This window comes from Phaeodactylum tricornutum, chromosome 1 (genome assembly GCF_000150955.2).
Source record: "Phaeodactylum tricornutum CCAP 1055/1 chromosome 1, whole genome shotgun sequence".
Taxonomy (NCBI): domain Eukaryota; phylum Bacillariophyta; class Bacillariophyceae; order Surirellales; family Neidiaceae; genus Phaeodactylum; species Phaeodactylum tricornutum.
This window is the reverse complement of record NC_011669.1, coordinates 449,667-473,592: the sequence shown is the minus strand read 5'-3', so window position 1 is coordinate 473,592 and position 23,926 is coordinate 449,667. Positions and strand designations below refer to the sequence as shown.

The 23,926-nt window shown below is 48.9% G+C and overlaps 8 protein-coding genes across 8 annotated transcripts; 4 read left to right on the top strand and 4 right to left on the bottom strand.

Moving 5' to 3' along the window:
- Nucleotides 1–429: 429 nt before the first annotated feature.
- On the top strand, nucleotides 430–1,320 carry PHATRDRAFT_9444 (predicted protein; the record flags this gene model as incomplete). The annotated part of the gene is made up of 1 exon (XM_002177057.1): nucleotides 430–1,320. A coding segment is annotated over one exon (891 nt), but the record flags the coding sequence as incomplete, so codon positions are not given.
- Nucleotides 1,321–1,476: 156 nt separating this feature from the next.
- On the bottom strand, nucleotides 1,477–2,323 carry PHATRDRAFT_24408 (n-acetyl transferase). The gene is made up of 2 exons (XM_002176553.1): nucleotides 2,032–2,323; nucleotides 1,477–1,936 (listed from the first exon to the last, which is right to left on the bottom strand). The coding sequence occupies exons 1-2, from the start codon at nucleotides 2,210–2,212 to the stop codon at nucleotides 1,521–1,523; spliced, it is 597 nt and encodes a 198-aa protein (XP_002176589.1). The 5' UTR covers nucleotides 2,213–2,323; the 3' UTR covers nucleotides 1,477–1,520.
- A 311-nt stretch (nucleotides 2,324–2,634) lies between these two features.
- On the bottom strand, nucleotides 2,635–7,296 carry PHATRDRAFT_42571 (predicted protein; the record flags this gene model as incomplete). The annotated part of the gene is made up of 7 exons (XM_002176552.1): nucleotides 6,636–7,296; nucleotides 6,111–6,529; nucleotides 5,747–5,997; nucleotides 5,591–5,614; nucleotides 5,181–5,434; nucleotides 3,414–5,119; nucleotides 2,635–3,328 (listed from the first exon to the last, which is right to left on the bottom strand). The coding sequence occupies exons 1-7, from the start codon at nucleotides 7,245–7,247 to the stop codon at nucleotides 2,635–2,637; spliced, it is 3,960 nt and encodes a 1,319-aa protein (XP_002176588.1). The 5' UTR covers nucleotides 7,248–7,296.
- A 449-nt stretch (nucleotides 7,297–7,745) lies between these two features.
- Nucleotides 7,746–11,792, top strand: PHATRDRAFT_42570 (predicted protein; the record flags this gene model as incomplete). Its single annotated transcript, XM_002177056.1, has 4 exons — nucleotides 7,746–9,306; nucleotides 9,386–9,681; nucleotides 9,758–10,420; nucleotides 10,509–11,792. The coding sequence occupies 4 exons, from the start codon at nucleotides 7,746–7,748 to the stop codon at nucleotides 11,790–11,792; spliced, it is 3,804 nt and encodes a 1,267-aa protein (XP_002177092.1).
- A 705-nt stretch (nucleotides 11,793–12,497) lies between these two features.
- PHATRDRAFT_42569 (predicted protein) lies at nucleotides 12,498–14,566 on the top strand. Its single transcript, XM_002177055.1, has 4 exons — nucleotides 12,498–13,060; nucleotides 13,140–13,309; nucleotides 13,391–13,465; nucleotides 13,548–14,566. The coding sequence occupies exons 1-4, from the start codon at nucleotides 12,763–12,765 to the stop codon at nucleotides 14,286–14,288; spliced, it is 1,284 nt and encodes a 427-aa protein (XP_002177091.1). The 5' UTR covers nucleotides 12,498–12,762; the 3' UTR covers nucleotides 14,289–14,566.
- Nucleotides 14,567–15,055: 489 nt separating this feature from the next.
- On the top strand, nucleotides 15,056–17,370 carry PHATRDRAFT_42568 (predicted protein). Its single transcript, XM_002177054.1, has 5 exons — nucleotides 15,056–15,202; nucleotides 15,285–15,869; nucleotides 15,977–16,146; nucleotides 16,237–16,311; nucleotides 16,412–17,370. The coding sequence occupies exons 2-5, from the start codon at nucleotides 15,497–15,499 to the stop codon at nucleotides 17,291–17,293; spliced, it is 1,500 nt and encodes a 499-aa protein (XP_002177090.1). The 5' UTR covers nucleotides 15,056–15,202; nucleotides 15,285–15,496; the 3' UTR covers nucleotides 17,294–17,370.
- BGER1 (beta-glucan elicitor receptor) lies at nucleotides 17,329–21,744 on the bottom strand. Its single transcript, XM_002176551.1, has 7 exons — nucleotides 20,742–21,744; nucleotides 19,492–20,665; nucleotides 19,298–19,402; nucleotides 19,189–19,218; nucleotides 19,064–19,118; nucleotides 18,765–18,981; nucleotides 17,329–18,694 (listed from the first exon to the last, which is right to left on the bottom strand). The coding sequence occupies exons 1-7, from the start codon at nucleotides 21,552–21,554 to the stop codon at nucleotides 17,462–17,464; spliced, it is 3,627 nt and encodes a 1,208-aa protein (XP_002176587.1). The 5' UTR covers nucleotides 21,555–21,744; the 3' UTR covers nucleotides 17,329–17,461.
- A 1,036-nt stretch (nucleotides 21,745–22,780) lies between these two features.
- Nucleotides 22,781–23,850, bottom strand: PHATRDRAFT_42566 (predicted protein). The gene is made up of 2 exons (XM_002176550.1): nucleotides 23,684–23,850; nucleotides 22,781–23,337 (listed from the first exon to the last, which is right to left on the bottom strand). Exons 1-2 carry the CDS (start codon nucleotides 23,816–23,818, stop codon nucleotides 22,810–22,812), a joined length of 663 nt encoding a protein of 220 aa, XP_002176586.1. The 5' UTR covers nucleotides 23,819–23,850; the 3' UTR covers nucleotides 22,781–22,809.
- Between the last annotated feature and the right edge of the window lie 76 nt (nucleotides 23,851–23,926).

The following is a 23,926-nucleotide window of genomic DNA, read 5'->3' as shown; positions in this document are numbered from 1 at the left end:
CTTTTCTGCACCCTTCGCCGTCATTCTCTTTCATGCGACGATCGAGCAACGGTGCTAAGCGTAACATCAATCATATCGACATTGCCTCACCTACAAAACCAGAAGAATTCAATATGTCCACACCTCCAAAAGACGAGTCCGCGTCCCGAAGGTGAGTCCTTGCACTAGCGTGACAACCACTAATACCCTGTTCATGTGTTGGTGTATAATGACGGCCTAACCTCACCTGGAAGATCCCACTCACGCAGCAACGAGAGCGATGGCGAAGAGCAGGTCAAGCCTCTCCTTTTTGAATCATCGCAACGTGACGTTGCCAGCGGCAATTCACAGTCGCCGGCTCCGCAGGGTGCGATAGACACCTTCTTCGCGAAGAACTGCCAGTCAAATCCTGAATTTTTCAAGCAGGCTTTCAAATTCGGTTTGTGCTTTATGGGTTTACAACTATCCTACTTGACCTGGGGCTACATGCAGGAGCTCATTATGACAACTACGTTTACCCCTACTCCCCGTGTTCCTAGCGGTAAATTCCCGTCTGCTGCGTTTTGTGTCTTTTCCAACCGATTTCTAGCGGTGATCGTCGCCTTGTTGGCAGTCCGCTACAAGCACGGAGCCTTTTTCGCCAACAATACGGCCCCACTGTGGGCCTTTACGCCCTGCGCGCTTAGCAACACGTTGAGCAGCTGGTCGCAGTATGCCTCCCTCAAGTACGTTTCCTTTCCGGTCCAGACAGTTTTCAAAAGCTCCAAGATCATTCCCGTCATGGTCATGGGCAAGGTTCTCAAAGGAACGTCGTATCCGATGAATCAATACTTTGAAGCTTTGTTGATTACTATTGGTGTCGCCATATTTTCCATAATGTCCAAATCTAGCGACAAAGCCGAAGCTTCCACTGAGATTCTGGGCCTCATTTTCCTGCTCATTTATATTTGTTTCGACTCCTTTACGTCACAATGGCAAGACAAGGTCTACACGCAGTATGGACGAGTTAACGTGGATCCATACCAGATGATGCTGGGCGTTAACGTGTCGGCCATTTGTATCACAACCGCTGGTCTGATTGTGACGGGAGACATCCCCGTTGTCTTCGAATTCCTCGTGGCCAATCCTGAAGCGTTTCGCTACAACATCATCACCGCCATTACTTCAGCGTCGGGGCAGCTTTGCATTTTCTACACCATCAAGGAGTTTGGACCGATTGTTTTCACTATCATCATGACAACGCGACAAATGCTTTCTATTTGCATTTCCGCGATGTTGTTTGGGCATCAGATTTCCCTCAAAGCAGCATCGGGTGCTGCGGTGGTATTTGGTGTTTTGTTTTACCAAATTCGCCGAAAGTATCAAGCGCGGCAGTCAAAAAAGATGAACGACTCGAATCGCAGTGCCATTTAGCGCGACCGATGCTGCCATTACCATCTCCTTTAGGGATCCGAACTACTTTGCGTTCGTAAGAGTAAAGTATTCATGAACTTCAATACTAACATTTTCAAGGACTATTTTTTTCATGCATTTTATTTACATTAGACAAACCACAATCTGAGTCGATATGCATCATTCCAATTTAAATAGTATCGAACCAAAAGTTCTTCGCGCACAAAACCGAAACAATCTTGATACAGTTGCTGCGCTGTCCGATTGGTAACCTCGGTTTCCAGTATTACACTATCGCAACCCATGTCTTTCATTCGCTGCAAAATTTTCCGTACCAGCTCTTTGCCGATCCCTCGACGTCGGTATGACTGACCAACGGCCAACATGCCCAAATAGCCGACTTTGCTGGTAGAGGTAGTATCGCTGGCGCCACCCGCAACGTAGAGTCGCTCCTCATCGTCGACTTTCCCAACAACACATCCTATTGGCTCGTCCGGGGCATCTTCTGATACAGCTAGTATACATAGCTCAGGAAAGCGGTGGAGAAAGTACCGATACGTGAAAACTGAAGCCAAACATGAAAAACCAGAAACGTGTGAGTTGGGCCGTATTGTTTGAATCAGACGAAGCGCTAACCTGCTTTCCGACTCCAGGACGTACTCGAATAAGGCTCTGACAAATCTCGGCCAACTAATGACATGACATCGTCAAGCTGTGATTCATCGCGGTAATCTACAAAACAAACCCCGGGGATTTCCCCATCACCATGCAAAAGAATGTTGGTAGTCGCTTTGATGGGTTTTGTGCTCTGTGTCGCATTCAGATTGTGTACTTTGGACATGCTGATCGAGATTGATCCGAAAATAATAAATGAGATTCCTTGCCTGATCGAAAGACTTACAAAAGTCGATGAACGGGGACAAAGGGTGCTATCGAAACTCAGCTGTCATGGTCGATCAATTTTATGGGAAGTTTGGCCGATGGTGGTGGAGGTTTCGATCTTCGAAGCGCCTTCGTCCGTATCGGCAAGACAAAACACAACCCGGATATGTCAATGGGCTTCGTGATGTGACGTCTTGACGGTTGGAAACCGTTCGGCATGAAGATGAATCATGTGAGCGGCCATTTTGCGAACTTTTCGTGATCAAAACTATGTCGGGAATTCTTGACTATGAATCATTCAATTATTCTGTTCCGTAAAGAATGACACTAGGAAACGGTAGCAACTGGCATACGTATGCTGGAGCAATAGAGTTTTTTAGATTAGATTGGTGTTGAAGAATAGAGTAGAATGTAAGCGGTTGCTTGCTTGACCGGGTCTAGGATAACATCTTCCAAACTCGTTCTACCGGAGCAGCCGTCATCAAAACTAATCCACTGCATTGTCTTAGCACTCTCCGTTTCTGAGCCGTTCTTGTTCACCAGCCTCAGCGCATCGGCTGTATAGTGTCCCGACGACGACCGATTGCCAACATGATGCACTACACTTTGCAGCGAAAAAGTAGAGGCAACCTGGTTGCCGTCTTGCACAGTTTCCTTTGTTTGGTAGGAGTCCAACGACAGAGTCGCAGGGATCAAAACGGGTGCCTTGTTCTTTCGGAAAACGTACTCGGGCGGCGGGGGCGCTGTCTTTGTAGGAGAGCTACTTTGACTGTTAGGTGGGCTGTTTTCGTCAGTAGTGGCCTCTGCATGGTTGGGTGATAACGGTCGCGGCTTTTCCACCACTAGAAACCGTTTGAGATGCAGCAAAAGCGCTTTGGGCTTTTGAACAATCCGTAGTGTCTGGAAAGCGTGAGTACCGCGTTTGCACTTTTCACACAAAATTTCGCGCGTCTCCGGTTGAAAGAACCGGGCCAGTCCCTGCTCCACTGAAGCTTGCGAAACATCCGATACTTCTTCCGAGGTGGCATCGCCCACGACATCAATAGACAGGTGTCGATAAATTTCGTCCTTGTTCCTACAATATCAGGAGACGGAGTGAAGCATACGTCAGCAGCCTGTTGCGTTACAAAAAAAAAGACAATTCCGATTGAAATGCTTACCGAGAATACCCACACGAAGTACACTTGAGGCACACCCGCACGACCAAACGAAAGTCGTCGGTTGGCGGAGTTTGCTCCGATTCTTTGGACGGTTCCGCTTTGCTCTTCTCGGTCAACTCTTCGTGGACGTGATCGATTAAATCACTAAGAAATTCGTGGGCGTCACGTTGCTCGAATCCTTGATATTTGTGCGTCTTCTCGTCCATAGCGTCTTTGATTGCTCGTGGTCTTACGGACAGAGGAGCATTGGTATCTCTCAGCTCGTGAGCGACTTGAACGAGGCTCGTCGCGAGTGGAGCGTTGTCATTTATTTGGTCTAGTCGCGAGGTAAAATCCGGCACGGTACAGAGCATTTGGACCGACGAATTCAGGTAGCACGTATTGCCGAGGTTCCGTAAGCCCCGGCATGGATAACGAGGAATGAGTGGAGGTGGGGTCAGCTTACTGGTCTCTTCGGGTTGCAACGAAGGCGAACAATCTACCTCGGGAAACAAATTCTTGGTGGGTGTACTAGTATCACACGGAGAGAACAAAGGCGGCTTCAATTTGAGCTGGAATGTTGGTGTCGCGGACGTGGGATCACCAAATTCTTGAATGGGGTCTTCTGGTTCGGGTTCACTTTTAATATTCCGATGAGACGAGTGGAAGAAATTGTGTTTCCCAAACAGTCGTTCCGCGCTGCTTTGGTGCGGCGATTTGGCGGCAGGCGAGCGTTCGAGCCAGGCCGCGTCGTGGGTCAGGGATTTGCGTGCCGACTTGACGAGACGGGTGGCGGCAGGCGAAGACAGTCGTGTCGGGGTCCGCGGTACCGGGCGTGGTGGGGTGGTGACCGCAGTCGCGGGATCGAAAGATTTCTGGGTAGGTTTGCGTGGAAAAAAACTGGACAGTCTCTTTTGCTTCCTTCCGGGCGACTTGCGTTCCGTGAGCGCTCCTCCCGGCGACACAATGTGCTGTGTGGCGGGTGTAGTCCATGGATGGACGTCGTCGAATAAAGCATCGTCGTCCGAGTCGTCTTCTAGCGCCGTCTGGGTATCGTCTAGAGCCTTTTTGAGTTTCTGTAGGCGGGGGCGTTTCTTGCCAACCGAGTTACCATTGGAAACCGCCGGCAAGAGTGCGTCGTCGTCCGCTTTCTCCACCGCTTTCTCGCGGGGTGTTTCCACTGCGTTATCTGTCAGCAGGTGGGTGTCTTCTCCCTCATCTTCCGAAAAGACTTCGGGCAACCAGGATCGATTGGTCGGAGCCACGGCAGTGGATACACTTCGAGTCGCTTGCGATCCGTACGTTCCCCGAATCCGCCGGCGTTGGGTCGATCGGGACGTGGAAACGCGACTCCGCGGACTACCCAAAGCTGCTTTGGCACTGGTGTGCAAGAAATCACCAAAGGCAGTTTCGGAACGTTGCGTTTCGTACCAGTGTTGCAGTTTCTGCCGAAACATCCGAAAGTCCCGTTCGTTGCGGGCGTCCCGCAATTCCACAGTTTTGGAAGCACACGACACGGTAATCACACGATCCGATACGTCCAGAGCCGTCAGATCTTTGGCTTTCATGTACCAGCTGCCTCTGGCGCCGATCAACAGCGTCTGGCCCGTCAGCGTCGCGACGGCATCGGTGTCCGTCAGGAGCGGTTTGGTTTCCCGCAACGCCCCGCGGTGGACTTGGACGCGAATCGACGCGAACGACACCGTCACGTCTCGACCCATGCCACACTGTTTGGTTGCGCAACAGATAGACACAAAGAGAGAGAGAGAGAGATAGTAACGACTACACAATGCCAGGCATGGCGACCCCGAAAGTGTTGGTGCGCCACGGGTCGGGTCGGATGGAACCAGTGTACAGCTCGTACCACACGGTGCGGACGTTGCGTGGTCGTGGGACGCGGATTCCGGCGCGAGCGGTCCGGCGTGCCGGGAACCAGGGACGGGTGGGCGCGTTCCCGCCATGGAATTTAAAACCGCGTGCGATTTTTGCTTTGGGCGCAGTCGGAAACGTCTCGACCATTGGGAACCAATCGTATTCTAATCCTGTGTCTATGGTATGTCAATTCGGACAATACCATAAGGGCGGAACTGGCACCGAAGCCCAGCCATCATCTACCAATGCCCAACCACCAGCCGACCCATACTACCCTATATTTACACTCAGAAAACATTACTATCTTGACACTCTAGAAAACTCACGATCCCAACGTGGTCCATACGGAACTATTCCAAGTAAAGATTAGGATAAACGTAAAAAGGAGAGGTTTACAAAAATGGGAAAACGATCACGATCACGGACCCGCCAGCGTGCGACTGCCACACGGGACGAAGATCACTCGCTGGTCCGGATGGTACCGCGTCGTTCCGCGGCCAAGCGTTGCACGCGAATATCGACCGTACTCAGGTCCAGTTCTTGTTTCAAGTGGTTGAGATCGTCCACCATGGCTTTGATTTGGTCCTGGTCCAAATGACGAGTCAACGTGCAGTCCGCGTCCACCACAAAGTCGCAGCCGCTTTTTTTGTTGTGTCGGACGCTGGTGGTTACATTTTCCAAACTCAAGCCGTGGTTGGCAAGACTTTCGGTGATCGACGCCAACATTCCTGGTCTGAACATGATCCCAGCAATAATAATAACACAATAAAGCAACGTCAGTGTTACGCACCAACAACAATGACTAGGGCATCAGCGAAGAATCCAGTTGCACCCAAAAGCACTTACTTGTCTTCTCCCGCACAATGCAAACGCACTCCCATGACGGGCGGATCGAAGCTCCCCGTAGCTCGTCGGGTCAACATATTGCACTGCAAGGAAAGTCCCTCTAGCTCGGGAATCTTTTCTAATCGTTTCATCAACGCATGTTGCAGTTCGGGGTCCACTGCCGTGTGCAAGACGCAGATGAAACTGGACCCCAACCGCACTTGCTTTGAATGCGTAATATTCCCACCTTGATCAGCAATCGCTCGACTCAGTGTCGCAATCCAGCCCACGCGATCGGGTCCCGACGCTGTTATTACGAGATGGTTGCTATCCCGATCCAGCTCGACGTTCGACGTAAACAACAACTCAAAGCCAGCTTCTACCATGGTCAACGTAGCTCCCGTTACCGCACCTCCCGCCATTTCCTCGCCGTGAGAGACCTAAAAAAAGTTGCCACCAAACAAAAGAAAGAATGCTCGTGAGCAAAAACGGACGAACGAACCAGGCAAGCCCCGTTTCCCAGGGGAAAAAGGTGAACGAACGTACGTCTCCACCCCGCATGGCGGATAATATGCTCGTCCATAGCAAAGACGTAGCTGCCACGAAGGGAATTCGCGCCCACATGGGCATAAAGGCAAAATTTATAATGGTCGACGGCACCCACACCTTCCAGAGAGCCACCAAATCTTCTTTCATATTACCCCGATACTCGTTCAGACAACGCTTCAAGTCGGGTTTGTCGTGTACCACCAATTCTCGTGTGCAGTAAAAGACGGGAAAATACATGAGCGGATGGTGCACGCACTGATCCAGGACGACTTGGGCTCCGCATTGAAACATTCCCTTGGCGTCCTTGAGTTTGTCCCGAATCGACTTGGCGGCGAACCCCGCTGCTCCCGGGAACATGCGACTAAAGAGTGGTACATAAATAGCATATTGCACTCCTCCTAGGTAGAAGAATCCAAAGGACGCGAAAGCGGCGTTGCGCTTCCAGTCAATCGTTTCTCGTTGTTCCACTACCTTCTGAACGAGCAAATCCGAAAAGGAAGTCTTAAAGCCGGAAAGGAAGAAACCAAAGGCGAAGGGGTGTTGGATCGGTACCGACTTTATCTTGCCCCAAAGGGTCTTACTTGCCGCAGCCCCCGCAATACTCGACATTGTCGAACGTATCGTTCGGTACGGCCAAAAAAGAAGGACCTTGACTCCCCTCGCCCAAAATGTGAAATGCGTGTGTTCTGGTTTCTTACAGTTAATTTCTGGCTACCGGTTGCCTTGTTCGCACGGCACAAACACTTTGTCGCGACGGTTTCTGGCGTTTTGGTCTTCTTGCACGTGACCTGATGATGATGACGTGTACGCTTTCAGAGTTCCGATATACGGTACTTGTCAGAATGGCACAATAGATTACGTGTATTGATTCTTGGTAAACTAAATGTAACGTATTCCTAATTCCTGCCGTAGTCGTCGTCGAGGTACGTCTGTCTATACGTTCACACTTCACACTCGAGAGCCATCCGCGAAACGAGAAATCAGGGTCGTTTCGGAAAAAGGATGTACTGCTATTTAAACATAGAACCTTTGTCTTGGACGGGCAAGATAGCCACCACAACAACCGTTAAGGGATCGATATAAAGCGTGCGCTGTGCTGTTCGTACCATGGACGAGGTACAATATAGCGACGTCTTGCAGCGTCTCAAGGAAGGCTCGCAAAAACGCGATCCACGTTCCGTTCGGTTGGCTGCCGTCACGTCCGCCCTCGTCGAAGTCGTTGAGGGGGACGATGTCACGGCTGCCAAGGTCTACGCACGTACCGTTACTGCGCTGGAAGGGATTTTGTTTTCGGAAACAACGTCCTTGACGGAATCGCTGGCTACCCAGGTGGCCTTGCTGGAACTACTCGCCACAACTTTGCCCTTTGTCACTCCGACAGCGATTGTATCGGCCTCGTTGACCTTGACTTCGCGGGTTTTGCGGGGTGTCATTACTGCGAGTCAGTCAGTCTCGATTGAGGGATCAACGATGGAGACTAAGGATGAATTGGGTGGAGCAAACGCAGCCCTGCGGTGGACGTGCAAGGCTGCCACGGAAGTATTGAAGCGCTTGGATGGACGTCAGAAGAACGTTGACGAAAAAGTCATTCAGCAACTGTTACTCGGGACACTCATCACCTGTATGGAAGACCGACGACCCAAAGTACGCAAGGCGGCGCAGAATGGCGTTATTGAAGTGTTAGTAATGGAAGAACCGCATCGATGTCATTCGGCCGTTCGCAAGGCAGTTTCGAGTTACGCACACGCCGAAATCAAAAAGACAACCGAGAGCAAGCAGAATGATTCGCTGGGTGATCTATTGCACCTACTAGGGTTTCTGGACCGTGCAATTCCATATTTGGCTTATCAAAAGCTGGGTTCTGACATTATGGAGCTTGCTACGGCTTTGTTTCAGGTGGAGGAGTCCACGTCATCAATGGATTTTGTGTCAGTCAAAGTAGGACAAGCCACACCCAAGGTTCTGGTTATCAGCTCCTCATTGTCTGTCATTTCGTCGCTTTTGGAAAACACAGATCCAGAAAGAAAGGACGTATTGGATGGCTTCGCCCCTCGCGTACTCGCTAGTCTCATTCAAGCCAAGCCGTCGTTAATCTTTCGGCGAGGTTACGCCGAGTTTGAGATTCTTCAAAAAGGACGGACAGTGTTTGGTCAGGCGCTTCTCTCTGCCTGCCGGCGCGTTTTATCGAGCAAAATGGATCTCGGAGCGAAGTTGTTGCCACTATCGGTCCAAATGATTCTGTCAATTGCGACCCCGAACGACGACGAGTCAGAGAAGAATTCCACCGTCGCCGAGACACTTCTTGTGGAATTAACTCAACTCTTTCGAGAGTCTTTGACTAGTTTTATTCAATCAGGCGCTCCCGGCCTGGACAAGTGTCTCAACGACTGCTTACACAGTATGCAACAAGTGATTTCACCAAGTTTTCTACCAAGTACATCGATTTCGCTGAACTGCTTGGCTGTTCTTGTTCAACAGCTTTGGCAAAGTCCACAAGTACCAGAGATTATCGAAGGGCTCATCCAATGCCGGAAGGAAAGTGCAGGGGACTCATCATCACAACAAGCAATCGACGATGCCTTTTCCTCGATTGTTCAAGGTGTCGGTATCGAAGTATTTTGGGATTGGATACAGTGGAATCCGGATTCAGCTAAGACTGCTGCTGGAGGTGAGCATCCAAAATTAATACTGCTTCTGTTCTGCTCGATATGTTTTCTAACAGCTTTGTTCCATACACTTTGTGGTAGGTATTCGACTGGACCGGGCCTTTATTCTACCTACAATGAAGGTTGCCGCTAATACGGCTGATGCGGGCGGACAAAAGCTCGCTTTCTTTCAAAGCAGAATACTTGGATTGGCCCGAGAATGTGACAAACTGGCGGCTAGCAGCAAGGAAGTAAAGTTCCACCAAGCTAGAGTTGTTGATCTGTGGTCATTATTGCCGTGCTTCTGTAGACGCGCCGTCGATATTGTAGCCTCGTTGCCTGCTTTGACTTCTGTCCTCAAGAAAGCTTTGGAAGATAGACACTATCCTCAACTCGTGGTACGTTACTGTTTTTGGGGAGAGATACCGTTTTGGTGTGGGCATGTAAACTGATCGTTCATTTGTCAACACGAAGCTTTTTATTAGTGCAGGCCTCGTTTCTCTTGTTTCGTCTGACGGAGGCGGTATATCTACGACACAATCGGAAATCTTGAGTGAAGCGGCAGTCGAACTTTTACCTGTGATGTTCAAAATTGTAGCTTTAAACGACAAGCCTCCGACAGAGGATTTGAAAACTCAGATGAAGATGACAGCGAGTGAAGTTTCAGAGCGTAGCCATCAGACTCAATCGCTTTGTGAAGCGATTGCGGCTCTCTCCCGCTGTGCACCAACACCATTCTTACATGGTTTGTTCAAAAAACTTATGCAACGTCTTCTAGAGGAAGCGCAATCTGGCATTAGCGATAGCAGCAAAGTTTGTGCTTTCCTCTGCCTCTGCCAGTCTCTCGTTTCATCTCGGGTGCTAGACGAGAATAGCATTTCGTTTTTGTATCGCGCTCTGAAGCCTATGATTCGAAACGATGAACAGGATGCGCGCATTCAGAAACGAGCCTACAAAGTCCTTGCTGAAATGTGCGAATGCCACCATTCGTTTTTTTTCGATATCACACGACTGCAAGAGACTATTGAGCTTCTCACAGGCACTATGGGTACATCTCAAATTGCTGCTCGACACATGAGACTTAAATGCATGAACATCATCATTGATGGGTTTGACGATACACACTCGGAGCATGTTGTAAGTAGCTGTCCGAGACGTTGAAATCAATATGTTTACTTTTTGTACCATCGAGATGGTTTTCTCTCACGCTATTCTCTTGATACAGGACGAATTGATGCATGTTTTGGCTGAGATCTTACTATGCTTAAAAGATCCTAACGCGAAAACTAGAGAAGCAGGATATCAGTTGCTTTTGTCCATTGCCATGCGAAAAGATATGGCTGGTTTCCTGCAGACAGTCACGGCCGCGCTTGGCGCCGAGACGCCTCATATGAGATCGGCTGCAGTGATGGCATTGTCTCGACTTGTTTTTGAATTTGGCTGGGAAGACGAAAGTCTTCACATTCTACTTCCATCTCTTTTGCGGACGGTCCTTGTACTGGTCAACGAGAATTCGAGAGAAGTTATCAAAAGTACTATTGGATTTATTCGCATCAGCGTTGCTGCTATCCCGGCAGAGCAGCTGGAGCCGGTCCTTCCCGAGCTTCTTGGAGGCTTACTACATTATCACAAAGCTAAAAGCCGATTCCGCTCCAAAATTAAGATCATTCTGAAAAAACTCATCAAACTCTTTGGGTACGACGCCTTGACTCCCTACGTTCCCGAGACTGAAACACGCCTTCTCACGCATATGAGAAAGCTTGAAGAACGGCAAGCGAGACGAAAAGCTGAAGCGAAGGCTGAAGGTCGCAATATGGATCAATTTGACGAGATGTTTGATTCCGACGAAGAGGACTCTGATGATGGACGTACTTGGATGTCTGGTGCTACCGGCTTTACGAAGCTCACAGCTCGCAATGGAGGTAAGCTCCGTTCTGTGGCGAGGAGTAGTGATAGCAAGATGAGCAAGGCAACGATGGCTTCTCGTGCGACGAGCACTTCAGCGAGCAAGCTAGAATCCAGCACCCGTCTGCCTGACGAAACTGACGGAGACGTTGTCGATATGCTCGATTCCAAATTCGCCAAGCGAGTTAAGTTTAATGACCAGAGTGCGAACAGTGACTCGGATGGAGCAATGGAGTTTGACGATGATGGTAGGCTTATTGTACGAGATGAGGGGGCAGTAGTGGCTTTGGAGTCGATCGATGAAGGAAGAGCGGAACAACAACAGAAGTTCATCGGGAACAAGAGGCAAAGATTGGGCAAGCTTGATGGCGTCAAGACGAAAGAAAGTGATGTTAAAAGTAAGAAAAGCGGGAAGCGGGGCAGAGAATTGGGGTCCCAGTATAAATCGAAGAAAGCTGGCGGCGACGTCAGAAAAAAGGACCAAAAGTTTGAGCCATACGCGTTTGTGCCGCTGGATGGCAAGTCGTATTCGAAGAAGAATCGTCGTGGAGCGGTGGAGCAGATGTCATCAGTTGTCCGGCAAGGAGGGAAAAGAAAAAGGTGACGTGACCGAGTAGAGCAACTATTCAGAGTCTTCTGAGAGCCTCTATGTGTTCTTAGGCTCTTGGGCCCTTATACAAGGAGCGTTTTCATAATCAATTATAGTCGCTACCGAGGCAAAATGCATGAGATCCTTCTTGCAATTAGTAAACAGACAAGCAAGCTCCAGAAAGGTTCTCATGAGCACTTTGACAATATTGTAAACGATGGGTTTCCAATTCCGAACGGAGGCTCCAAAATTAGTATAGTTACCCGAAAGACATCTCCGATTTTTGTAAGGAAGGAACAGCTTCTTGCGAAAGCAATATGCGTCCATTGCGAGCGACTCACGACTCCCTGGGACTGACAAACATGGCCTTTTTTGGAAAAACAAAGATTCTCATCACGTACCATCCTATAAATAAGTATGTAATTAATGACCAGTCCAACAAAGTGCTCATACACAATTTCGATGATGCGGTAAAAGTTTTATCAATTAAAGACCCAAAATATCAACGAGCGAAGGCTGGCGCAGAAACAAGCCGAAGAATCACAGGAATCTCTTCTCCCAAATGGGTTCGGATGCGTCGCATATTCCGGTTGACTTTGCGCCGGCTGTGCTACGAAAATTCAGATTTTCTTACCTGTTTGACGTAACTGTGAACTCGTCGAATACTCACGTTCTTGCTTTTTACCAATCGTTCTCATTTGGTCATTTGCTTCGTGGCCACATCAAGCCAGGCCCGACACGACGAATGTGACGGAAAATAACAAAAACATAAGGCCAAAGGGTTTCAAAGCGTTGCTTCACCCTCGACTCCTGCCGACCGTAATCTAGCATATCTTTGCAGTAAAGTGCATGCAATCTACAAGCCTCCTTAGATGTCAGACCTTGTCCAAGAAAATATCAACTCGTCCTTCACTCTCTGAACGACGTGTCCTGCTGGCGTATTTCCTTTTTCTGCTTGTGCTGCTGGCGCTTTTCGTGCGATCTGATGTCGAACGGAAAACCTAAAACGCCAACCGCGGCATTGAATGATCAAGCTGCTGAAGAAAGTGAGGGACCTTCTACAAATTCAGAAAACGAGACATTGACTGCGTTTGATGTGCTGGGAAACGGGGCGACTAACAGTGAAAGTGACGGGCGGAACGACAGATCTGCCGAAAGTAAAGCTTTGAAAACGGAACAAAAGTGGGAAGAACATTTTAAAAAACTGGTGGCTTTCAAGAAACGGTTCGGACACTGCCTTGTCCCCAATCGTTACAACGACGACTTTCATCTTGGTAGTTGGGGTATGTGTGTATGGTGATTGTGATTCAGACTTTTCGTCTTGGAACTTATTTATCTCGCGTTTTTTCCAATGATATTCAGTTTCCACACAGCGCCGTTATTATAAGATCTTATTATCTGGAACCAGTGCATCTACGCCAATGACTGCGGAAAGAGCTAAAAGGCTGACGCAGTTGGGATTTTCTTGGGCAACAAAGGATCCACGCCATGTACCGTGGGACGATCGGTACCAGGAACTCGTGGTTTTTGTCGTAAGTAATTATGAGTATTTCTTACGCGGTGACGTTGTGCATGGCATACATTAAAAACTTCCCCGTCTACTCCTTATGTAGAGAGAATACGGCCATACACAGGTTCCCATTGGTTGGCAAAAGAACACAAAGCTGGCAAACTGGGTTTCCACACAGGTAAGCAGGTTGTGACATTGCCTTGCCTAGTCACACGTCGATACGCATTCTTCAAACACAATTGAGATCTCGCGTTTCACAGAGACAAGAGTTCAAGCTGTTGCACAAAGGACGTTCCTCAAGATTGACCCAAGATCGCATTGACAAACTGAATGCAATAGACTTTGTCTGGGAAGCTCAGCGAGGGGGTCCGCGCCGAGGTCCAAAGGCTTGTACGGTCGGGAAGGTATCAGAAAAAGCAAATCCGGTTCCGGGTGTGGGGCCACGTTCAAATGCGTTAATTAGTCTCTCTACAAAATTAGAAGCAGAATCGAGAGGGTGCACTACACAGACAATGAAGTTGTGTGATGTTGGGGTAGGTATTCAACAGGTACCATATCTGGGTCGCGGTGAATCCAGGCCGGCTCCAGCGCAGCCGGTAGTGCTCGGAACGTTGTCTGTTGCCCAGTTGTTGGAGCTGCAACAAGCGGTAGAAGTAGCACAAAGACCGTGGCAGGTTCTAGCACATGGAGGATTTCACCAAGGGCAGCTCCCACAACCGCTGCTGTCTTCGCAAACTGTCAGTGCGCAGTTTGGATTCCAGCCAATTCCGAAACCCTACGAGAGTCAACTCATGCCTAATGAACCACGGAATTTGCAGCTACCTCGTACATCCAGCAGCAACTTTCCGATTTCTGCTTTGACGCAACTGCATCAGTCATCCAGCGGAATGAGTTTACCACCTAACATTGTCAACACGAGCCAGGTGGCGGACCAAGTTTTGATTCAGAGACTTTTGCTCGATCAGCAGCAGTCAGAGTACTCCTACCATTCCGATCAATGAAACCGTGCAAACGCTGCTTCGGGACTTGCAATCGCTGACGCGTTCGTCGGCGACGAATGGTGCGCCAGGAAACTAGTGCCAATCCAATTCTTTGTGTAGTTCGCCATTTTCTGGTCTTGCTCGAAAGAGGGAGTCTGTGTCACCAAAAATCCTATTCCAGCATCAACTTTCAATTACAGTTAACTGTAAGACCTTCCCGAAAAAGGATACGGTCCGTGAAGGGGCCAGGTCCTCGTAGAGGTGACATAATACAACCTGACGAAGCATTCTGTAGCCTCATGGTTTGAATTAGAATGTATGAAAGGATCGACGGCGAATGTTCGGTTTTCAATTCCGCGGGGAGATTCGGAATTTTGTCTACCATCGCTTTCCTGGATAATTTCTTACTGGGAATCGCGAGAACACAAACGAATTCTAATGTGAAACCAACCCCATTGAAGTTCTCTCTATCGTTTAGTGGATTATTATATACCAAAATCTCGCGGTTGTGCATCTAAATACATTCAATCGTGTTTCTATGGGTAAGAAGGTATGATTGTTGGAAACTGGGTGATGAAAAGCATATGAGCAGCTGGTATTCAAGATTCGTGACATCAACATGGCTCGTTCTGTAATTATTCACTATTTCCGCACGTGTGAAAGATAAGCTGCCGAACACACCCATTGACGTCAGCACCTGACGTCAGCAGTTTTGCCACACGGGACGAAACTTCACAGGGATATGGGTGATGGCCGACTTCGATGGCAATTCTTTACAGTTAAATGAGCACGAGCTTAGCATTGATTTGACAATTCAACGCAACCCACACGGACAACATTGATCAGCATTTGGACCCATTTTGGAACGATTGGCACATCCAGATATTCATTGGCGCTTGGCGCGGTGACACGAGATTTGATACCTACCTCATACTGTAAGCGCTCAGGCGATTGAAGGCGACAATTGATTTCCCGAAAGCAACCATTGCTGACTTGTCAAACGCGACGCCGCGAGAGTGAACCCAGGACGATTCGCTCTTCGGAACCTTTTTGCTGTTTTGTGTTCACTCCACAGTCGTTTCCCTATCATTAGTATTGACTTTCTATTCGCGCGAACAAGTATATAACCTTCTGGTGTCTTCTCGTGCTTATCGCTGTTGCTTACTGCTAGTTTGGTGTCTCCCATCATCCTACGCAAAACGTCCGATCGAGCCCATCCTACCCAAACTATGATGCCAGGAACGCAGAATGTTCCCAACGTCCCCTGTGAAGTCGGAAAGACCGATCCATGCGAGATGATTTCGAGTAGAGTCGACGCCAGCAACGGAGTCTTCCCCACCAATCCACTAAGCGAAGAGTCGGAAGAGTCTCTCAGAATCGACGGCAATTCCACGCTGGGAGAACCAATGCCACCGAGCAACGCGGACTCCAACGTTGAGGATGATGACGACCTAGAATACGATTCTGATCACGGGCTGACTACCGGAAACTCAATCCTAAAGTGGGAAGAAAACTTCCATAAGCTTGCAGCCTTTAAGGAGAAGCATGGACATTGTTTAGTGCCGAATCGATACCCCGAGGATCCGCAACTTGGAAGTTGGGGTGCGTCAAGAAGTGTTCGTGAGGATATGCCTCTGCTTACTGTCCAATCAAAAGATCTCACACGTGTGTACCTGCTATGGGCATACTTCTTCTCCTGCTTGACTCAGTGTCGACCCAACGGAGGCAGTATAAGATTATGAGGAGCAGTAACACAGACTCGACCGCAATGACGGAAGAACGGGCCAAACGCCTGGAAGGAATTGACTTTCAATGGTCGACCAAAGATCCGAGGCACGTACCGTGGGATGCACGCTACGAGGAGCTCGTTGCATTTGTGGTGAGTGCCCCTTCGTCTCGAAAGCCCGTAAATGCCGACTATTGATGACGCTCACAACTCTCGTTTCCTGGTTGGTATTCGTACGAGCAGAAAAAGTACGGGCATTCGCAAGTGCCAATCGGGTGGGAAAAGAACATAAAATTGTCAAATTGGGTATCCACTCAGGTATGTTTCAACCCTCATGCGTAAAAGGACCACTCGGCCTTGAACTGGAAAGCCTCGTCCCTGACCGAATCCTTTGCTCTTTCACCCTGGCACTTTGTAGAGGCAAGAATACAAACTTTTGAAAAAGGGGCGCTCTTCCCGTCTAACCGACAATCGTATCGACCAGTTGAACAAAGTCAGTTTTGTCTGGGAAGCGCAGCGTGGTGGGCCGCGAAGGAAGCGAAAAGCTTCTGTGTCCGTTCCAGAAAAGCCCAATCCAGTGGCGGGAGTCGGTCCTGTTTCGAATTTCGCTGCCACTAGAGGGGGACTGGCACAGGCACCAATGGGGAATGGTGGAAGTCTCGCGAACATGATGGTAAACAGCCAGCGCGTAGCTTTCGCGCAGCCGGGGTTCAATAATTCTAATCCTGTTGATCTAGCAGCCTGGTCAATGGCACAAATGGTGGGATTACAAAGGTTAACCGAGATCCAGAACGCCATGTTCAATCCCTGGCAAGCATTGGCGTTCGGTGGGTTTCAATTCAACCAACGGCAGCTAAATGCTGCCATGTCCCCTGCAAACACGACCAGAGGTTTGGCTTCTATGTTTCCAATCGCGTCGCCGATGCCCTCGGCTAGTGGAGGTGGTGGAAGTGGCGGCGCCACACAATTCTCCGCTTTTCCAATGAGTAGTACGGTGTCTGCTTGGCCATTGCAGGCTTCCGTAATTTCTCCTGCTGTCCCGCCGCCGTCGGCTACGACGACGCTACCCATCAACCCATCGCCAGCCGATCAGCAGCAACAAACCGATTTTGTGATGGAAAAAGGAACGGCGTTGAGTGCCAGGACCGCTGTCGCTGCTCCTACAAACCATCCGCCTTCGTCTGCGACAACGCTTCTCAGTGATCCATCGGCGGCCGAATTGCGTCGACAAGTTGATATTTTGTTGGCCCAAGGAGGGGTGTTGAACGACAGAACTACTACGCTTGCAGAACAACAATAAATAGAGCACAGACCCATCTACGGCTTTAGTAATGTCGTTGTTTGAAGTGCAGGTATTATAGAGTTGTTCTTACTTCCAAAAATATGCTGTAGAAATCTTCGTCCCAAACACCCATTTTCCACAGCATGCCAAGGGCCGAAGCTTGACTGATGTGAGAGAATCACTACTTTACTCATCGCAGGCAGGGAACAGCTTGCAACATTTCTTGCATTGCTTATTCTCAAGCGACCAAGGTCTAGGCGAGCATCCACCGAAACTTTCGCCCTCAGAACAGACATATGGCGCCGAAAAGTCCGAAGGGCACTGGATCTTTGAATTGCGACATACTTCAGCGGAACAGGAGGGGCAGCGATCGTCGCTTTTTTCATTGACCTTGTCTTTCATCTCGAGCACGACAGGTTTCACGGATAGGCAATTCGTTAGCTCGCAGCAAGCATTGCATTCGCCACTCTCGAGATCCCAATTATAACTCAAACAGCCGCCGCGATTCATACCTGCTGAGCAGACATAAGTGTGCTCGTATGTTGGACATCGATTCAGATCACTGCTGCACTCTTCCAGAGAGCAAGGTGGGCAAATAGAGCTTTCTGAGCCAGAATCCTCTTTGGGTTTAGTCTCAGCGTAAGGATTGCATTTTCCGCAAACGTCATAATACTCGAGAGACGCGACTTGAACGCATGCGTCTTTCTGTGACTTCCCGAGATTATTCATAAGCCATTGGATACGCTGACGACAAGTGTAGCTATCGACGATCGTATCTAAAACGTACTCCGTACAGCTTTCCGGTTTGTAACAATCAACCAAGTCAAACTCGACAGGAAGATTGTCATTTTCGGTATCCGGCGCAGTCTGTCCCTCCTTCAGTGGAAGAGGCTCTGTGAGCTGCTCTCGAGTTGCAATAAACCACAGTGTGTTTGTCAGAGAATGACCATTTCCTCCAGCGCTTTCGAAAACTGTCGAGGGAACTTTCAACGCTCGTTCAGTAGCAAGATTCTGGTGACCAACAGTTGCCAGTACGGCCAGCTCCAGGATGGACCAGCCCGATTTTTCGCAGTCAGAATCAGAATCGCAGCTCTGGGCCAAAGGATAGTAAATTGATTTCATCCATTTAATACTATCACGATAATCAGATATGGGAGTCAACGGTAGAAGCTGAATGCCATAAACGAGGAAGGGTTTGCTACCGAACCAGGTCTGGAACTGTGCCATAGCCTGCCAAAGTATTCCGACAACGCGAGCCGTGAACTCAGACGGAAAAATTTTGACCTTATCATCCAAAGACACGTGCCAGTATCGGTTTGTTGAACGAATTTCAGTCGCCGTAAGTAGGCGTCCAATATTTTCTACTTCCAGCGCAGAACGCAGCTGCTCAGTTGATGAGTCAGTTCTGAAAATATTGGCCTGGTGCGATGAAGTGGATTGAGTTACAGTCCTATGGTGGGTGTTTGAGAAGCAGGTACAAAAGACTCACCATTACGGTTCCAAACAAGGCGACTGATTCATAGGCAGCAATAGCTTCGCTCGAAGACTCTTGATTTCTTCCATTTCGAAAAGGAGGGTTAACGATACCACTCGCCCAAGAATGCCCCTGATACCAGTCCTTATGCCTGCATTTCGGAAATGCGCCGTCATCGTCTGTGGGGTTTGCAATACTGCGGACTAGGAGCAGAACCCGTTCAAAAAACTCACTGTGGAGCAGCAATGGAAATGATCAGAATCTCCAGCTGATGTTGCACCGAAATCCTCCGAACAACAACAACAACAACGTACCTTCCCCACTCCGAATCGAAATGGGCCACGACAGCGGCAGCATAAATATGATAGCCTGTAATGGAACAGGAAACAGATTAGTGTAACTCTGGTGTCTACCAACAGAGGGTTGCTGAAGACCGTACCATAGTGAAAGTGCATGTCATTGTAGAATGCTGTATGAGACAATCCGACAGAAGAATCAGGTTAGTTGCATCGACCGTTGTTTTACGTATTTGAATTTGCTTTACATACCGTTTCCGAAATTCAAACCGGGATCAGAGAAAGATGGGCAGTCAGGAAACTCGTTCTTGCATACTTTACCATCGAACAAGCACCCGCAACTCACAACACCGCCCCCTTTCATTTTAAAAAAAATACGTGTACAGTAAGAGAAGAGCTCACAGCGGCTGAAGGAAAAAAAGTTCAAAAAAAGTTCAACAACTTACAAGAACTGTCAAAAACAAATGGAGTTTCTGCTGTACCATTGATCCATATCTCAACCGAACTTCGCAAGGACGATATCGCGTTAGACGTAACATCCTCCGTAGGAAATGAGGCTCCTTCACATGCATCAGAGTACTGTTCAAGTGTGTAAGCGTCATCGAAGGTTAATTTCTGCTTGTTACTCGCAATAGACTTGCACATTTCCGAAAGTTCTTCATTTATCAAAAGGATCCTACCAAGCTTAGCGAGCATCTTGCCGGAGAAATAGGTATCTCCTGCTCCGCGCTGGAAGAAATGAGGTAAAGTATACAGGATATCTTTCTCAAGGCTGTTCGCGAGAAGCTCAATCGACCAGGGAGCAGGTCGTCGGTTAGCTCGTAAAGTTATATTTGGTAGAGCCTCGACTAGGGCCCAGTTTCCCCCGGCAACAAGACATGCTGGGCCAATGATAGAATGCGCACAGTAAATAGAATCACCTGGAGAATTCACGACATCGTGCATCATGTCCCAATGATGAGGAAGAGCGAAAACCATGAGGTCTGGTTCCGTGCCATTTCCGTTCCACTGATAAGTACCATTCGTCATGTCTTGACAATCCCAATTGAACTTCATAACTGCGACTTCTTTACTTGGTCCGACTTCGTAGTCAAATGAAGTGTCTTCACCAGGGAACAAGTGCCCGTTCTTTCGCAGCAGATCCCCATACTCTCCTTGTCCAATGTGCAGAGCTGTAGGATGCATTTGTTTCTGATGACAATATATCGGATCGCGGCCTGTTGTACATACTTGGTAGATCGCGGCACGAATGTAAAACGGCCGGGACATGTCGTGGCCCTCACTTTGGGGTTTCACCCTACCAACCACTTGCAGCTGCATTTTGCCGTTATCCTCGGTCACGCATTGCACAAATGCCGGCTCTGAGACAAAGACAAGCCAACTGAAGTCACTCTGCTCAAAGAGAATCTCGATTTCGCGCTCGACCTTGATAGGCTTCGTCGAGGTTCCACAAGAAAGCATTCCATCGCCATCGACCTTCAAGTCACCCTTTGGTGGAATATCGGACGCGATAGTTGGATATAACATATGGCCGGCTTTGTTTGTCTTCTCGATTTTTTCGTACCGCATCGTTGTATATGGCATACCCCGAACGATCGGTGAAGACATTGGAAAGTGGGTCTACAACCAAAGAAGGGCACTATTTGTAAGAATATGGTTGCGGCAACATCCCACTTAGCTGCACAACAGTACATACCCAGTGTAGCGTGACACCAAGGTTTGACATTTTCCCGACCTTGTAACGACGTGTGGGCTCGTCGTCAACCTGTTGTGTGGCGTCAATGGAGGCACCGATTGTGAGACCGTACTGCTCGACAACGTTCAGCTGCACAACCGTCGACGACGCAAGAATATGGTTCGGATGAGCTCGAAGTCCAGCAATCGGACCAACCGCGTCGATCACATACGGAATTGTATACGCACGATGCAGGTCCGTAGGTTCATCGTCGAGCATGAGAAAACTTTGGTACCAAGAATTGGTTGGAATCGACTTTTGGGAGTTGTCACTATCTCCAGTACTACTCATGAGTCCACTTGAAGGACGAGAGCTTTCAGGTCTTTGAAAATCAAAAAGTCCTAGATCCTTCACCGGATGCAAGGTCGAGAGAGGGACACGTGTTGAAGGAACATCTGCATGTGCATCGTTGCTGGAAGAGGACGGCGACGCGGATGTTGAATGCGACCTTGCAACCACCGTCAACCACACAAGTCCGGCCACGAGGAAGAGGAGAGATGCCAACCAACAGGTGAGGTTCCGGATCTGATTCTTTGTGGGTTCGGTGTAAGTTTCTCCCTTTTCAGTGCGCTGGAAGCTTTGCAATTGGATCTCGTAGGAAGATTCCTGATGCTGGATGAGGCGGCGCTGTTCCGTCTCCTTTATGTTGGAATCGTCAAGGTTTTCTGTAGAAGGACGTTCGGTGGAACTCGGCGAAGGCTGAAAGTCCATCGTTTCAGCTTTCGTGGCCGAGGATGTGGATGGCGAAGCACTTCCGTAGTTTGGAGGCGCCATGGAAGCGGATTGGCGGTTGGAAGTGGAAAACTTGCGCTACCAAAACTCGATGTTTCCGACGATTGCTTTTGGCAATTATGAGCGAAGAAGCTCTCTATTTCTAATTCCGAGCGTCTCGTAGTGCGTTTGCAACCTCGGAAGGGTATTCTACGTGTTCTTCGTCGATCAGGACAAGGAGGCTCTTAGATTCCGTGATGGACGACGTGTGTGTGTGTGTCGTTGGGAGGATGGGTGATCTTCACATACGAGTCGAGGAATGACGGAGCTATGTGTTTCTGGACTGGTTGGTGTTGCGATGGTCGCTGTGAGGATGACATTCGTCTCTTGACACTTTCTCTGGTGTGTCTGTCTTGTGTTCACTGTGATTATGTAGTCGCGCAACTAGAACGACGGAACGCCGGAGTTTCAACGAAGACTCATAATACTGCTTTTGGAACTGCTATTTCTTTACAGAATATTTGTCTTTCCCGTGTCTGAGTACGATTTTTTATTGGTAGATCGATCTAATGATACAGTATTGCGTGTCTGATGGGTTCGACACGACTGAACTGCAGATCGGAAATCGGAGACTGACCGCGATTTATTGGGCTATAACTGTAAGCAGTCCCCTTACACTGATTTTGGCATATATAGCAATCGCTCTTTCGAGAAACGATTTCAAAGACAATTCCCGCAGAGAAAGAAAGGATTGCGTTACTCCTCTTTGGACCGCCTGATTCCCCCAAGCAGCATTGGAAACGGATAGAAAGGGTACAATGCACAAAAAGTTGGCTCTAACGTCACAACAAAGGAAATGAAGAAAATATATGAGAATAGTCGAGAGGGCTGTTGGCATTGCTGCTCTTGGCGAAGGGCAGCGTGCTGTGAATCCATTTTCACATTCACCGGCGCATCTTTTTTTCGGCAGATCGCCAAGCGGGCATCCTGAAATTTTTGTATGCCTTGGTCGCAGCGATACTCTTGGGTGTCGTAGTAAGTAACTTTAGTCGTTGTTGGGTCGGTCGGAAAGACGACACCTCTGACAGTGGCAGGCCGTTTTCTGGATATGGCGAATGATAGACAGATAACGTGGCCGACCACTACAGTTTTGTGTTGAACCTTCACGGGCGGTGCGTGCGACTGGAAACGACAAGGGACGCCAATAGACACGTGTGGAGGAAAATTTGACGTATTGGATGCCACAAGCTACATTCACAATATGCGAAAGCAACACAAGACGAGTAGATCGTGTATAAAGAATAAATGTATTAGACATTTACAATTCTTCCTTGGCGGTCTTGCTCTTGGAGGCCTTGACAGACTTCAGCAGACCCAGGCCGGAGTTCTTCACGGCAGCGATCTTCTCGTCCTTGTCTTCCGAAAGCTTCTGGTAGTCGGCTTGGAGCTTGGTAACGGCTTCCTTGAACTCCGCTTCAGCCGCTTCGAGCTTTTCTTCCTCTGCCTTAATTTTCGATTCAAGGTCATCGTCGGAGAGCGCCATGTAATCTTCGATCTGCTTCTTCTTCTCGTCGTCGCACAGGTCTAGGTTAGCGGGAGAGCAGACAGGCTTCAAGTTTTCCTTGGCAAAGGTGGCCAAATCGTCGAAAGAGCGGCTACCTTGGTAGTCCTCCAAACCGGCCGGGTCACCGTATTTGAGAGTAGGGAATCCACGGACACCGTTGGCATCGCACAGCGGCTTGCCCTCGGTCGTGCAGTCGACTTCGGCAATAAGACCAACAGCATGTCCGTCCCATTCTTCGGCAAGCTTCTCCCAGTCCGGAGCCATCTTCTTGCAGTGTCCACACTACAGAAACCAACAAAGTCAATGTCGTGAGTTTAGGCTGATAATTGCAACGGCGATTCTCCCTAAAAGGTGTAATCCAATCACGCACGTGCAATGACCGAGAACGAGCGACCATTCTTGCACGACCAAATCACAACAGTGTGTTTGAAACCGAGTAACCGTTGTCGTTGTGCATCAGCCGTGATCTAAAGATAAGACACGCCATTATCACATTCCCTGACAAACACTGTCGCTCCTGGGCACAGCGCATCCTCGAACTCTTGGGAATCTGCCGGTTTCACGTAGCTCTGGTACACCCTTTACGCGGGACACGCAAAAGTCACAGGCTTGGATCCATGGTACTTACCCACGGGGCAAAGAATTTGATAAAGACGGTCTTTCCTTCGGTCACAGACTCGTAGTTGTCCGGAGTCAAGCTAGGGACATCGTAGGCACTGACAGAGGCAGCAAAGGCAAGCGTAATGGCAGCAGTGAACTTCATCGTGAGTCTTTTCCGAATAGCTGTGGTGGGAGCGTTGTGCGGCACCTTTTTCGCGTTGGGAGTCCTTTCGCGTTCGATGTGAGAGCTAGACGGGCTCTTACCCCAAAA